The sequence below is a fragment of the Castor canadensis genome, chromosome 8 (assembly GCF_047511655.1).
Source record: "Castor canadensis chromosome 8, mCasCan1.hap1v2, whole genome shotgun sequence".
NCBI lineage: Eukaryota > Metazoa > Chordata > Mammalia > Rodentia > Castoridae > Castor > Castor canadensis.
The window spans coordinates 43,166,673-43,183,576 of NC_133393.1; the positions used below are offsets into that span (position 1 = coordinate 43,166,673).

At 40.4% G+C, this 16,904-nt stretch overlaps 1 protein-coding gene across 2 annotated transcripts in view; it reads left to right on the forward strand.

Moving 5' to 3' along the window:
• Adtrp (androgen dependent TFPI regulating protein) overlaps positions 1-6,150 on the forward strand; it is a 99,030-nt gene extending 92,880 nt beyond the window's left edge. For both annotated transcript variants that reach the window (XM_074082902.1, XM_020152807.2), the window contains one exon: positions 3,373-6,150. In XM_074082902.1, the coding sequence (XP_073939003.1) occupies positions 3,373-3,407 (35 nt within the window). In that variant the 3' untranslated portion in view covers positions 3,408-6,150. The remainder of the gene's footprint in view (positions 1-3,372) is intronic.
• Positions 6,151-16,904: the final 10,754 nt, after the last annotated feature.

Below are 16,904 nucleotides of genomic sequence, written 5' to 3' on the forward strand. Positions count from 1 at the left end.
CCACACCAGGAAAGCAAATTCTGTTTTCACTGCATTAGTTATTTAGGTCAATTACCCGTCAAGAAAGATTCCATTTCTACTTTGGAACAGGTAGGTGGAATGTTGGTTTCAAACAATGATAGAAGACAATGAGGGAGAGAGAAGCAGCAGTCTCTGGAAGGTCATTGTGAGCTTGGTTCCCCATGTCTGACAATCTAGAAGAGCTCCAGGAGGATTCTCCTCCACCTTGATCAGGAAAAAGGGCAATTATGAGGACATCCTATCAGAGGCCACTTAAGTTTTCTTGATGATAAGATACAAGGATGCTGACATAGAACACAAAGACCCTCAGCAAGAGACAACCAACTCACAAGACCTATCAGGCAAAGTAAAGGACTAATTGCTTCTAGGCCAAAATGGCAGTGCCTCTGATGTGTTGGGGAAGCTGGACAGACAGTCAGCTAACCCAAGCCCCATGCCCCTGAGGGACATGTGTCAGGGGTTATGCTATTCTTTATCAGGGTCTAAGAATGTAGGTACTTTTTCTCCTATGGAAAATTATAAGCTGAAAATGCCAACATGAGCAAGTGACTTTGTGATGGTATCTTGAACAGAATGACATTAAAACTTTCTTTAAAAAAACCCCAAAATTTACCTTTAATATTATTTGTCACCAACAATGTATTTTAAAAGATTTTATTGTTGAAAGCTTATTAGAGGCCATCTGGTCTACCTCTTTCATTTTATTCATGAAGAAATTAGGTAATACCATCTGTCTTGAATATTATCAGTAGTATTTCATAACAAAACAATGTTATCATAAGATGACCCCACATATCCTTCTAAAGCATAATCCCACTGGAGCATCAAAAACACATCTCCTTTCTCCTTACTTGTCCTAACTTCATCTCCCTAAACTCAGAGAATCACTAAAATTATCATTTCTCCCTCTTTCTCAGCCTGTCCTATAATGGTTTCTAAGCCTTGGATGTGAGGAGTCCAATACTGGGTGATCCCTTTGGCTTGGCCACTGGTGAGAGTAGCAGATGGTAGCACATCATGGAAGGAGTACATGAAGGAGCAAGCCAATGATTATATCTCGAACCAGGAGAAGAAAGGACTGAGTGGGCCACAGTCAGGCTTTTATAGAAACTATCAATGAGTCCCATGAGAACCACCTTCTAAGGATATGTTCCAATGATGTAATGATCTCCCACTAGGCCCCATCTCCCAAAATCTCCCAAGACCACCACCACAAGGTCAGCACTTTGGCTACAACTATGCCACAGCAGTGGATATGTGGGCATTTCTTAACATTCCATCTTGCTGCTTGGTTTTGGTTGGAGAAGACTGATCAAGCAAAGGGAGGCTCTTTCCCAACAGCACTTCACACCATCTCTTTGTCTTCTCTCTGAGCCTTCATGTTCTGCTGTATTTCCTAAGTGATGAAAAGAGTCTCTTATCCTTCACATCTAGGCAGGAGGTGGGAGGTTATAATTATAGATAGACTCAAGGGACTGGGAGGTTGGTAAACAACATGGAGCTCTTAAAGTGACTGCAGAGGGAGCAAATTTGAGAAGTTGATATTGACTAAGCCCTCGAATGTGAAGGAATTAGCTTGTTATTTTATTGGCAAGTAATTTGTTAAAGGCCCAAAGTATACACTGCAGAATAGAGAAGAAAGTGTCGTTGTGCTTACAGATGTCACATAACCAGTACTTAATGGGTGGAAAGTTTACATAGAAACTGGAAAATAAGTGGAGGCTTAAATGCAAAAAGCATGAAGCTTTCAAAGCTGGAACCAGGAACTAGAGAAAAGGTTAGTCCGAGAAGAATTAATTTAGAAGGTAACACACATGCACAGGAAAGCAATGCAAGTCAACTCCCTGTATAGCTATCCTTATCTCAACTAGCAAAAACCCTTGGTCCTTCCTATTATTGCTTATACTCTCTCTTCAACAAAATTAGAGATAAGGGCAAAATAGTTTCTGCCTGGTAGCAAGAGGGTTGGAGGGGAGAGAAGGAGGGAGCGGGGGAAGGGGGGGAGAAATGACCTAAACATTGTATGCACATATAAATAAAAGAAAAAAATTTCCTTTTATTGGAAAAAAAAGCTGGATGAATATTAAGGCTTCACTTAAGTGATTGAGGTAATCTGGGTTAATAAAGAGTAAAGAGAGTTTTGACCTTAAAAATGTTGAGAGGGATAAATACAAGGATGACCTTAAGGAAAGTGTGATCAGGAGGTGTGGTTTGAGTAATACAAGAAGAGGCCACAAGTAGGATATCAAGTCAACAGTCACCACAGCCTCTGAGAGAAGGAGTTCCAGCAAAATAAAACAAGTGAGAGATGTTTAATGAATTGATGGGGGTGGCAGGTCTACAGAGTGAATTCAACCAGGAATTAGATTCAACCATGAGATTGCTATGGTAATACCAAACCAGAACTACCAGGGCTCTAATTCACAGAATGAAAGAGAAAACACTGAGTTGAGAATTGTTTTCAGAGTACAATTGATAGGATTTGACAAACTATGGGAAAGATAATGAGGTAATGAAATTTTATCAATTTTAAAGCTTATGCAAAGATTTATGAGCATTAAATATGGAGGTACCAACCAACTGGAAGTCATTCTAGAAATTTAACGCCATGATTTCAGTAGAAGAATACCCCTATAATGTGCTTATAAGAAACAATCCATATGTCAGTAGTTTCCCACCCCAGTTGATATAAATTGATTTGGTGAGAGGCCATAGAATGACCTCAATTAGTGACCACTCTTCTATACCCTCTCTAATTTGATATGGTCTGTTTGTCTCCATCTAAGAAGTCTCAGCATCTGCTCATCAATCTGTGCAGCCTGCAAACACCAAAAGCCACAGCAATCAGAGCCTCATATACAGAGAGATATGGAGGCAAGAAATATCATTGGTTGACTGGCCAACCATGAGCTGAGCACCAAGACAGCTCATTGGGAGCAGATTGTTTCTTGTCCTTATAGCAGTAGTGGCTGTTGTTCTCTTCTCTTTTTGAGAAAAAGTGTCTTCAACTTTCCACTGCCCCATCAGGGTGAATCTCTACCACACAAGAATACCTGGTAGGGCATGGTGGTATATATCTGTAATATCAGCTACTCAGGAGATGGAGGCAGTCAGGTCTCAGTTTGAGGCCAGCCTTGGCACAGTTAGCAAGACCCTGTCTCAAAAACAAAATGAAAACAAAAGGGAGGGGGCTCAGGTAGACTAGTACTTGCCTAACATGTGTGAGGCCCTGGGTTTAATACCCACTAACACACACACACACACACACACACACACACACACACACACACACACACAAATATTTAGAGAAATCTTGAAAGCTGAGATAACTCTCTGTTCTTATTTTTACAGGTGACACAATGCAGCCATGGATGAAGAGGAAGTGATTACATGCCATTTCCAATTGCCAAGAAGGAAAAAAATAAGAGTTTTTTTCCTTATCTTTTTAATATTATTATTTCTGTTGTGGGTGGTGGTGGAGCAACATAAGAAGGTGAAAAGACAGAGAGTAATATTTAAACTTCATAAGGGGTTATGGAGGTAGAATAATTTAAGGACTCTAAGCTTCTGAAAGATTGAGTACATGTTCCAAGTACAACTCCTGTCATCCCAGAACTTGTTACCTCTGTTTGGCCTCCACAGAGGATGGTTTCTTGCCAAGATCTGGCCAAAGAAGCTCATATAAACTTAGTGTGATAGAATGTTTAGAGGGAAGGAGGGAGAGGAACTCAGAATAATCCAAACTCTTCACTTCACAGAGGAGGATGGTAAGAATCTACATGAGCAGTTGCATGCACCAAAGTCAGTGTCAAAATGCTGGCAGTGGCATCTGCCTCCTAGACCTTCTAACTTTTAGATCTGGACCATTTTGCCAGAATCCCAACTTCTCTAAAAAAAAAAAAAAAATAAGTATTTTTCTTAACCAGTTATTTTCACAAGTTTATCATCTATTTTTCCTCGACTTAGAAATTTAAGAGATGAATGTTACTGTCTATCTAATATGATAGAAAATTAATTGGGGTAATGAGAAAACAATTCATAACAAATATAAAAGACTTTGTCCCTTTTCAGAGCAAATATTTGGGGTAGGTATAAACATTGAGCATAATGACATTACCAAAATTTCTTCCATTCTAATGATGATTCTTCAATAATAGTGTACATCAAACCTGGGGAAGAATCTGGATGGGTTGCAATATAATTATGAAGCTATTGAATTTGCTTTGGTACAAAGTAGTTGACTGAGATTAGCATATAGTTCAACAAAGCTGATTGTCAGATGATTAATAAGGACTCATGAACCCTGCTTTCATTTTCCCAGTGGATTTGTTTTATAGGCACTCTTTTTTTACAGAACACAAATGTGCAGTGGTGGGAAAAATGACTGAGTCTTCTAATGTATCTGTAGATTCAAGTGAGTTGGGATATGGACACCATGGCAAATTGTACTTGGGCTTCCCAGCCTATTTGGTAAAAATAGACACCAAGAACGGTCTTGTAGGATTTAAAAAGAGAGAAGAATATCCCACTAGGACACACTTCCCCAGGGAAGACTTAGGGCAGGGTCCAGGACACCAGCTCAGTCCCTACTCCTTTTTGATTATCATGTAGATAGATGGTAGCTTCAGTCTCTTTTGGCTTGAGCTGGGAACTCCACCTCTTTCCACACCTGCTGCTGCTCTTAACTGCTCTCCTGAGCACCTGGTCTCAGCAGAGGTCCAGAAGCAGTTGTCACAGTGGAAATTCCCCAGATGTGAAGCCTGCAGGGGATCACCCAAGTTTTTCACGCCCCAAAGATGACTGGGGCTGCATACTTCTCAGAAGCATAGTAAGCTCTGGGCTGAAATGAGGCTACTGATTTCTATTTGTGGCTTTACTGTCCCCAGGACCAGATTAAACCTTGATGGCTGCATGACTGGCCACTGTTAGGTCCTATTCCAACACCAGAAGCACCTCAGAACTGTTTCCCATGGAGCACATACACAATATGAACATAAGTGCTTCCTTGGAGCTGTGGTAGCTCAAGGATGAGCAACTCAACAGCTACAAGAACACCAGCTAAACATTCATGCAAAGATCTATAGCATTTTCTCTCTGTGCTGTGTTAGGCCCTTAGTAGTGTGAAAATGACAATAATAGAAACCAAATGATGGTGCCAGCAATGATATTTGTATAGTATCATGTAATTTATAATCATGCTCATTCATCTTAGCCTCAGAGAACTATGTATTATGTCCTCGTTTTACAACGAATAAACTGACCTTCCAATAGTGATATTCTGATAAATGTTTAACAATCAACTCCGAAGGAAAAAAATTAAGGCCCAAATTAATAGTATTTGCCCCTTTCCATATTGTGACCTCTCCTGCTGTGGCCTTTTCCCTGCTACCATGTCACTGAATGAAGTTGAGAAAAGATGCACACAGATCTTTGGTCCTTGAGAGTCTGTATCCAGCATGCTTCTGTGCTCGGAGCAGGGAAATGACAGTGTCAAGTTCACAAAGTTGATTCAGGAGACTACCTTCCTTCTTTCCTTTTTATTTCAGAGGAAAGCAGTAACTGGCCATCAGAAAGCCTTTCTTAAAAACAAAATGTATGCATATCTTGCAAAACTGGAAAGGGGGTCAAGTACCCCCAAACTGGTGGAAACTGTTCCCCATCCAGGCAAGGGGTGGAGCAATAAGACTGCTCAGTCAGAGCTGGCCTATCCCCATGCTCTGTTCCTGGGTCACTGTCTCATGTGTGAAACCAATTTTGAATTTGGGCAGACTTATCTTGCTGCCTAAACAATATATTCAGGTCTTCCTCCCCACAGAAGGGTCATCCATTCCCCAAGCTATTTTGAGAAGTTCTGCGCCTACTTGCTTGCAATATTTGTCATAACAGGAAGCCAGTTTCATAGAATGTAATCCCCAAACACGTTGGCCTGCATGTGGGGAGCAGGAGGAGTTTGAGGCAGGCGTGGTGAGGCCAAACATCCTCCAAGGCTGTAGGCTGAGCCCATCCCAGGGCTAAGCGTCCTCCCCCATTCCAGGCCCAGAAACCAGATTCAGACAGCCTTGTTTTCCTTTCTCTTTCTCATTCAGTTGGTGGTGCCTTTTTTTTTTTTTTAATAAAGCATTTGAGTAGGCAGCAAAGCCAGTCAGAACTGTTTATTTATAGCTGTGGATTTTCAATGCTGTATAAATTAGAAATCATTGCTGAATGAGGCCTGCGCCCACTCACACACGCTGGGCCGCTATCTGGGAGTCCTTTCACACAGTTTGACTGTACACAGTCTAAAATGGGAGAAAATGACATGCTCTGAGTCAAATGACAGAGTCACAGCCAAACTGCAAAGCAGAAAACCAGCAATTATTTTTCCTCGGCACAATATGGGGAGTACGACAGGTGCAATTATCCAATATTATTTAACAGCATCGGTTTGTGGTGTAGGGAGAAAATAAAGGTTTCCGTGTCTTGGAGAGGGAAAAAAAAGAGAGAGAGAGAAAGAACCTTCCTCAAAGCTCCTGTTTCTGTGGATTTAGCTGTGTTATGTAAATTGAAACTGGCCAGGATTCCAAAAAGGGAAGGGAGAGCCACCTGGCACCAACACCCTCCTTCAGTCCCCAGAGTCTTGCAATCAGTGGGGCCCCCACACCCTCCTCCAGAGGCAATGACTTCAGGCAGACTGTGGTGAGGCCTGTTTATTCCTGTCCCCTTAAGAGGACATCATCCTGCTTGTGGCCCTCCCTCCCTCAGCTGAACTAGGAAGAAGTCAAAGAAAAGGAACTTTCACTCCCTTCATAGGTCTTACCCTTTTTGGTCTCTGGCCCACTGTTGTTTCTGCTCCAAGCCCTTGCTTGAACTAGTCTACCTGGACAGACCTCTTGTCTGCCAGCTATTGTGGCGTACACAGGTCGCTGTCCTTGGCTATGGACCTCATTGGTGGGCGACTTACACGCTCTCTGGAAAAGCAGTTTCTTTTTAACCCTCAAAGGTCTTTCTGGCTGCTTCTAAATTCCCACACAGACCACACCAGTTCTCCACTCATCCATCACTCTCAGCAATTGTCCCCTTGGTGTCTGTTTCCATAATGGTGTGGAGGACTGGAAAGAACTTCTACTTCCATCCCAGACGAGACATGAGTTCAAGTTCTGACTCCAAAGTGTCTGCCTGTGGTCAGCCTGGGGAAAACAGTTTGCTTCTCTGAGCCTTGGTTTCTTACCTGTACAGATAAGATTATATCTACCATGATTGCATAAAATTAGAGTAGAGTGGTGGATGTAAGTGCCTGCCCTCCAAGATTCCCCATCCTACCCTGCTTGATTGTAAACTCCTGAGACCAAGGGCCATGTCTACCTATATGTATCCCCCACAAAACCTAATTCTAAATATTTCACCAAATGTCTTCTACCCTTTACTTGCCCAGAAGCTGAGATCCCCAGCATTACAGACAATTATTTAAGATACCCTCTCCATTCTCAATGACAGGATCCCTTTAATAGTGATGAGCAAATTATAGTTTCATGTAACATGGCAACAAAAAGACCACAGATAGAATGGAACAGGAGCAAATTTTGATGATAAGAAGAAGAGGAAGAATGGCCCAGAGTGTAAGGATTGTGTGGAGGTGGATCTCCAGAATAGATGCTTAGGTGGCCCTGGTTTCCCAAAGGTGGGCCTGTGGAGTTATGGGGTACTAGCTTCCTAATCAGTGAGACTGATATTAAAAGTGGAAGTGAAAGGGAATACCAAAGATAAATCTTGTGTATATCATAATTTATTTTACTTTAAAGTAAAGCATAATTTACTTTATGATATGTGCTAGCATTAAGACCTAGTCTAGTCTGACCCTATTACATAACCTTCATTATGACTTCACTGGGAGTCATAAAAAGGCCTCTGCTTTTATTGTCACCCGAAGGATCTAGCTAATGTAAAAATACAACAACAACAATCCTTGGTTGGGGATAAAACCTTTCATTCTATGTGGAGAGACAGTTTGAACATGTACATTACTTAAACATGTATGTTCAATTGTCAGTGAAGGATGTTAGCTGGATTGGAAGTGAGATTTACTATGGTAGCATGATTTACATAGTGAACATGGGACTATTGTGAGAAAAGGAACAGGTACAGAAGGAGTCAGCTGCAGACACCAAGGGCAAACCTCATGTAGTCCATAATTTCCTACCTCATTAGTTGTCAGGAGATGGTTGGGTATGTGTCTTGGCTCAACACCCCTCTCTGAGAGAGCTGAGATTGCCAGTACCCAAACAGATTTGGTCAGTGATCTTGGTAACTGATGGGTCAACTGAATGTTCTGTGCCCTGGTTGGAGTGGACAAAGAAGACATAACTGTGACATGCTCTTCTGAGGCTCTAGTCTTGAAGGTCTGGCTGACAGACTTGTTTTATGCCTGGGGGGAGAAGTTGGTGTTGAGTTGTAACATTCTTAAGAAGATAGGGGACAAAGAAGAGAAAAATGCTAGATTCCATTGGATTCTGAAGAGCCAGAGGTAGCACTGAACTTCCCCAAAAGCTCTTCTTAAACAATGTCTACATTATAAATCAGTTATAGAGATCCCTAAAGTGCTGGAGAGAAATGGACACTGTGTGTTTCTTAGGAGACACGAAGTGTGTCTTATTCGCCATTGTATATTCCTACAAAGCACAGCACATAATATATGGCAAACTTTAAATACATATTTGATGCCTAGACATATTTAAGTAACAATCTCAGAGACTTATGGTGGTATCAGAATTCTAATCCAGATCTGATCCACATGCCCCAGTAGTTTCCTTTCCAACAGCTTTCACTCTTTCTTAACAGACACCCTCAGAAATGTCACATCATGACTCAGTAGAAACACATACCACATGTGTAAGCATGTATATAGACAAAACCAAATTCCATAAAGTGTTATTCACTCTTAAAATGTCTGGGAGACCTTATTTTTATCATAGTCTTTTACCTTCCATTATTCAAACTATACTGTGACTCTTAAACTGATTTCCCAATCGAAAAGTAGTGTTATTAAAAACAATACATTTTGTAATCTAATAATAGGGTCCAACATAACTCACTGAGCTGAACCACATTATACTGCATTACAGCGTAGAAGTCATCCACTTATTTATTCAACAAATAATTATAAACTGACTGCTGTGAATATGGCTCTGGCCACTTGCACCCTGTGGCTAGGGAGGGATATGGTGGCCTCCACCCACAATATTTGCATTAGGGTTGGAGGTGTATCTTTCTTCCAGCAGCCCCTTGGAGAAGGCAGAGGGGAGCCTGGTTTCCCCAGCTCGCTCTGTTAGCAGCTGCTCTGCTGGACCCAGCTGTGAGATGCTGACAGGAAGAAGAGAAAGATCACTTCCACTACAAGAGCTTACGAGCCTTCCGCTGAGGCTTAAGTCTGGCCTGAGCAGATATATTTTGTTACACTTTAGGGATTTGTTTTCACTCAACACTAAATTTTATTAAGATTTGAATGATGAAGTTAGATGACGTGGACTTAGGAAAACAAATACTGCATGACTTTTACCTTGCTGGGAATCTGCTATGTGATTCAGAAAACTCTCAAACTAGACATGCTTTATTTCATATGAAAAATTTTCTAACTACATTCTGAAAGGCAATTATGCTGTCATTTTATGTACATGTATTAACTCAACTTTGTCAATTTTAAAAATTGCGTGGTTAAATAAAATTCATTTTATTGTAAAACAGATTGCATTGGCACTGTCACTGTTTTCCTCTGCCAGACTCTTCTTGCAGTTGTGACCTTTTATTGTCTTCAGTATCACCAAACTAAGAGGAAGAGACCAAGAGAACTGTGAGCCACCAATGTGGTCATGGTTTTCCCAAGCAGCAGTGTGTGTTTCTGTGTAATCCTCAAATCAAGAAATGGGAAAGTACACTTGCAGGATGTGCTGACCGTGCACAGGTGAAGTTCCATAAACCTACTTGGAACCCAGACTGGTAAGACAGGGATTATCTGCATGGCAGTACAGCTGTTCCCGTTATCAGTAGGAGGTAAGTTCCAAGGCCCCCAGTGGATCCAGAAATTGTAGCTAGTACTGGACCCTGCATATGCTATGTTTTATCTATATATGCATACATAATACAAAGTTTAATTTATAAATGAAGCAGTAAGAGAATAATATGAATAACTAATAATAAAATGGAATAATTGTAACAATATACTATAATTAAAATCATTTAAAACTTATGAACTGTTTATTGCTGGAGTTTTCCATTTCATGTTTTCAGATAGTAGTTGATGATAGGTGCGTGAAACCTCAGAGTGGAAACCCAGATAAGAGGAGGCTTCTGTATTAATCATGCTGAAATACACCTGGTCATCCTAGTAATCCTTGGCTTGTCACAGCATCACTACACTCTCTATTGCCCCCTTCACATGGCCTTCCTTCCTATATGTTTCTGTTTCTCTTCCATTATAGGGAATCTAGACTCCATGTCCAGATCCACTTCTCCTTTCTCTTATAAAAACATCAGTTGTTGGATGGATGTAGGGTCCACCCTAAGTCCAGGATGATTCATTTCAAGAACTTTAACTAATCACATCTGAAAAGGCCTTATTTCCAAATAATGTCACCTCTGTGGTTCAAGGTGAATGTGATAGTGATGGGAGATAGAGGAGGGGAGATGCTGTTCAACCCAACACATTATTCCTATTTAACAGATGAGGGACTTAAGCATCAGAGGTCAGTAGACATCAAATGCCAGCTTTTAACTCTTCTCATTTGTCTGTCTTAGTAATGATTTACACTATTAGTGACTACTCGCTATGGAATGAGCATTTGCTATTCATGATCCTTAAGCCTCACCACAGTTTATAGACAGACATTATTATCCCCATGTCATGGAAGAAGAAACTGAGGCTTCATGAGGTTGATGATTTTCTCAATGAAGAAATTACTCTAGAAGAGTGGAGACCAAAGCTCGGTTTGACTGGCTCGGACACCTGTGCCTCATGTCCACCACACAACCTCTACTAAATCCAGATTCTGTTTCCTTGACGATGTCTAAAAAATCAACCCTTCCTTCCGTCTCTTCAAGGTCAAGATGTGAAACGTTTTCCATTTGAAACTTTTGGTCAACGTGTGAAGGGCAGAGGCTCTGGGGAAACTGTATCATTGTAGGAACACCTTCTTTCCTGAGCCCTAGCAACTTCAGCAGACAGAAAGTGGATTGTGGGTAAGGATGGTTAGGCACATGGTTAGATGGGTGAGACCCTGGGTTTAATTCCTAGCAAAACCAGAAAAACAGATTAAACAGACATTGAGAGGAAAACCTGAAAAAGAAAAAGAAAATAACAAATTAGTGCTAAGGGGTTGCTGTGGCTTGAGTGGGTTCCCTAATTGCTCATATGTTAGTAACTTAATCTCCAGATTCATATGTTGATGGTATTCCTTTGGCAAGTAATTAGGATTAGGTGAAGTCATGAGGGTGGGACCCTCATAGCAGCATTAGTGACATTATAAAAGAGAGGAAGAAAGTCAAGCTAGCACATTTCCTGACTGAATGTGTGATGCCCTCTACCAGGTTAGGATGCAGCATGAAGCCCTCAGCAGATGCTGAACAGATACCAGCACCAGACTCTTGGACTTTCCAGCCTCCAGAGCCATGAACCAAAAAAAATTCTTTATAAATTACCCAATCTGTGTTATTCTGCTACCACAATAAAAAATAGAGACGGTGGTGTATGGCAGAGCCATTTGACCTTCCCTGCACATTCAGAGTCACTGAGGAATTTATAAAAATACATTTGTCCAGATCCCTCTTCCAGAGATTCTGAATTGGATTGGGCTACAAATTGGGCATTGTGAGTTTTAAAACATTTTCCAGATCTTTCCATTATGCAATGAAGGTTGTAATCTACATTGATTTTTGATTATGAGAATTCTCCATTAACTTTACTTGGGAATGGAGGAGGTTTAGTTTTCAGACAATGTTTTAAACATCACCTGGGAGAGCCACTGCCTTCTTTCCTAGCTTCCTTCAGGAGCCACTGCCCAGCCATGCTAGCACTCAGAAGTATGGTGGCATGACTTTCTGCTTGGTCTCTTTGAGCACAACAGTAGAAGTGACTTTGAGGTAGTGTGGGACCAGCTCTGGGGGTGGTTCAAAAGCCTCTGCAGATTTTCTGCTACAGCTTCCTCATGCCTATCTACACATCAGTGCACTTCCCTAGCAGTAAGAACCCAGACTTCTGGAGCAACTGTGGAGGCTTTCTCTTTCTTTGTGCAGGGATTCTGCTGGCAATCAGCCTTTGGATTTGAACTGCAACTTGAGCTCTTCTTTGAGTCTCCAGTCTGCGGAGTGAACTTGCCAGACTCCATCATCACATGAACCAATTCCTTCATGAAATCTCTTTCTATGTAGATATACATCCTATTGGTCCTGTTTCTCTGCAGAACCCTGACTAATATAATCCTCTAGCTTTGCTCCCCCACCCTCCCTCCTTCCTCTCCTTTGCCTCCAGCTTGTTCTGCACCCGCTTTCACTCGCTCGCCCCATACCACATCATCTGCCTGCACTCCCTGTGACTCATAGGCCTATAATAATCCTTCAGCTTCCACTTGCCAAGCTCGCTCTCCTCTCTTCATTCAAGAGTCTCCCAAAATTCCACATCATCCAATCAAGGAAACAACAGCCTGTCCTCCCTCAGATGAACCTGTTCAGTGGAACAGATCTCACAAACAGAACCCTAATGTAGGAAAATGTTACCTTGAAAATTAAGTTTTGAGTCAGTTTCACTTATGACAATAAGGGGACCTGGTATTCCAAATGCTCTGTGGTTGGCCAATCTGAAAGGGAATCTGCCTGTGCCAGCTGCTCTTCCTATGTGGCTAGTGATGCACATAAGGCTACAGTCTTTGCTGTGGCTTCCTGATTGAGAGCTAAGTCACTGATCTGCATGGCTATAGATTTTACAGTCAACCCCATGATACTATCCTGCTCATAAGATGTTGTTTACCATGTGATTTGAGTGGGAAGATGTGGAAGAGTAAGAGAAAAAAACCCATTATAACCAAATGGACCACTGTACCTTCCTCCTAGGAGCAAGACCAATGACTATGCAAGCTCAATGTCAGTGATCAATACATTGATCATAGCAAAGAACCCACAACTGCACCTGCATTTGCCCGCAGGCATCCCAGTTCAGAGGATATCAGTAGTTGGAATGAGAAAAATAGTTATAGCCAAACCATGGCAGTTACTATAAAAACCTGCAAGGGTCTCGTCGCTGCCCCTCACACTGTGTATGATGGGAACTGGGAAGCACTACTCTCTCCTTTCTAACATATGTGGGGAAGAGATTTTGTGATATTGCTGCAGTCACCATTAAGCCAGACTCCCAATGGACTCTGTGGTACTAGAACATGTAATCTCAAAGCTCCACTAATAAGCTACTCTTCAAGCCATCCGGTCTACTGTAATAATCCTTCAAAGGATTTTGTAAAGATTCTGAGTGGCTTGAGGAAAGGGTGGTATCCAAAGAAGAAAGCAAATTTAAAGATAAGTTAACATTATAGGGGCTACTAAAAATGTCAGGGCAAAAGAATGCGAGCTTTATAGGCACTGTAAATTCAATTAGTCCCATTTCTACAGCACTTACAGTCATGGGTGACTCATTCAACCTTGCGAAGCTTGGTTTGTTCCTATGCAAACTGGAGGTGCAATACCTACTTTCTGTTATAGTTACTGTGAAGACAGATAATAATAATAATAGACCTAGAACATTTAGCTCAGTATCAGCTCTCAATAAACATTCATTTCTGTGCTCTCTTAACTTAAAGGCTCTATTAATCCAATGAGGAATTTTATAGGTAATAATTTTCAAGCCTGATTGATTCAGCAGAAAGGAGCTGATGGAGACACCAGGAGCCAGAAGTTATTAAGTGAAAACTTATATGTTGTCTGCATGAATTCACTCAATCACCAAGAGGGCTCCAAATTATGTTACAGAATCAACTAGAATAAAAATGAGGGAAGACAACAAAAATTACATATGCTATGAACTAAAATCTGAGGTTTTAGTCTTCATAGAGCACTAAAATTTCAACAAATAACAGTACTTTAGTAAGCTTACCTGAAGGGAAGTGGCTTCTCGCTCTTCCCACCTTACATATGGGAAAACCTTCAAGGTAGTCCTTGCATTACAGAGCACTAGAGATAAATTCAAATTGCAGTTAACAAAGACAAGGACGCCCTCCTCAACATTTGGAAATGGTGTACTTAAAGCACATTTGCTTAGTTTCAATTCCCTCATCCTGTAATAAGATGGCTTAGCAGGTTGTCCTTACAATGGTAGCATAAATTTAATGGGGAGGAGAGGAAATACACACATACACACATACATTCCCTCTGGTCTTCAAGTGCATTTTTTCTTATGTTTGGTTCTAAGACTTTAAATGGGAAGATGAGAGCCCTCTGGTGGCTAAATGGACTCTTCCCTTTTTAAAAAGACATTAACACAATTACCTTGTGTTCTGAAATTCCTATGACATGTTCCAATTAGCAATTTGCTACATGAACTCCATCTTTTCTCCACTTATGCCCCCTCACCATTGAATAAAGGAATGAGGAGAGACTATATTCTCAATCTCTTTGATACTCATAATCTCAATGGGGCAAATATCTAATCCACCTTGTAAAAGCATATATGTATTTTAGAAATTTAATTTTCAAACATTCATTGTAACAAATATTTGTTGGGTATCAATAAAGAGTCAGACAGTATGTAAGGAAACTTAAAATAGAGCTTCATATTATAAGAAGTTTATGGGAGAGTAAAGAATAACTGGCTTTTAAAAATATGATTTTCCTTATAAGATATAATTGTGCAAATGTTCTTAGTGGAAGGATGCTCCTGGGTTGCCAGTCTCCCATCATTCTGTCCCACCCTGCAATCCAATAATTTTCAATATGCTACCAATTCTACTTTTTCTCATTCCTATCAAAACCAGCTTACTTTAGGGCACCATCATTTCAGATTATTACAACATACATTTTAAAAATGTATATTATGACTTTTAAATTATTTTTTGAGTAGTTGCTATGGTTTGTCCCCAAAAGGTTCATGCACTGGAAGTGTGGTCCCCAACGTAGCAGTAATGAAATGTGGTGAGAGCTTTAAGTGCTAGGGCCTAGTGTGAGGTGAGCAGGTCATGGGGATACTGCCCTCATGAAAGGACTAATGTCATTCTCCAGAGAGAGATTAGGCTAGTTCTTTTGGAAGTAAGTTAGGTCTCTTGAAACTGGATCAGTTACTATGAGAGTAGACTGTTATGAAGCAGGTCAGCCTCCCTCATCTCTCTCCCTCTCTCACTCTCCCTCTCTCATGCATGCTTCCTCTTTTCATACACTTGCTTTTCCTTCCATTTCTCTGCCATATTGTGACACAGCATAAAAAGCTGATCAGATAGTAGTGTCATGCTCCTATACTTCTAGAACTATGAACCAAAATAAACCTATTTTATTTGTAAATCACCCAATATCAGCTATGTTTTAGCAACAGAAAACAGACTGAAATAGTGGTCAGTAGTTGTGTGTATTATAAAATTCAAAATGTTCAGTACAGTAGTGATGCATAAAAGTGATTCTCTTTTACCTTCTTCTACCCTAAGTCATCCAGTTCTTTTATACAAAAGCAACCACAAGTCCCAACTCTTGGTCATCTTTTAAAGATATTCTGTTAGGGCCAGGAGTGTGGTCAGGTAGTGGAGCCCTTTCCTGGCAAGTAAGCAGGAGGCCCTGAGTTCAAACCCCAGTGCTGCCAAAATAAGAAAAGATATTTTGTTGAAGTGTAAGCATATGCCTATTTTTCACAAATGATGATGTGCTGTTTGGCTTCTTGCATTTCTATCTTTCAAAACACATTGCTGAAAATTCTAAATCAGTATAAAGAGAGCTGCTTCATTCTTTTAAAAGAAACACATAGAATTCTATTATACGTATATTACCATAATTTATTTAATCAGTTTCCTGTTGATGGAAATTCAGATAGTTTCCAATCTTTCACTATTACAAGTTGGCGCTGTAATAAGTATCTTCATACAGACATCATTTTGCACATGTGCCAGGATATACTTAGAATAAATTCCTAGAAGTAGAATTATTGGATCAAAGGATATGTATATTTTTACTTTTGATGGTTATTGCCAACTTACTCTTCTCAGAGGCTTAACCAATGTCAATCCTCACTGACAAAATACAAGGTTCTGTTTTCCCAAATCCCCAGCAATAGTCAGTTGTAACTTTGTGTTTTCTCTTTACGAATCTTATGGGTAAAAATGGAATCTCAATATGAGTTTTAACTTACATTATTCTTGTTTTGAATGAGGCTAAACATATTTTTAAGTGTTAAGGTATATCTTATTACTTATTTATATGTCTTTTTTTGGTAATGCTGGGAATCTAAACCAGGGCACTTGACAGGTTAGGCAAGCTCTTCCACTGAGCCAGCATGTGGCAGGCATCTTCCATGGTAGCCTCAGCTGCCCCATTGAGCTGTAAACTTTGAAAATAGGGACTTATCTTCAATGTCTTATCTTCAATGTCTTGCACAATGAAGTGCACACAGAGAAAGCATTAACTAAGTATTTCTTTAGTCAATTTATTTAGGAGAAAATATTCTTTAAAAAAAGACACAAGCAAACAACACATCTTCAATCCATTTGTCCTTGGCTATATGGTACTGCTTCAAGGATATGATCAACTTCTTAAAAAGTCCTTTTGGTGGTTTGTACACTATGTCTCCTGGGAAAAGTCCATGAAAACTTGAAACTCTAATAATAATATTAAAATGGCTAATATTCATTGAGCCTTAACATTTACTAAACAGTTTAAAGCATCACATTAATTCC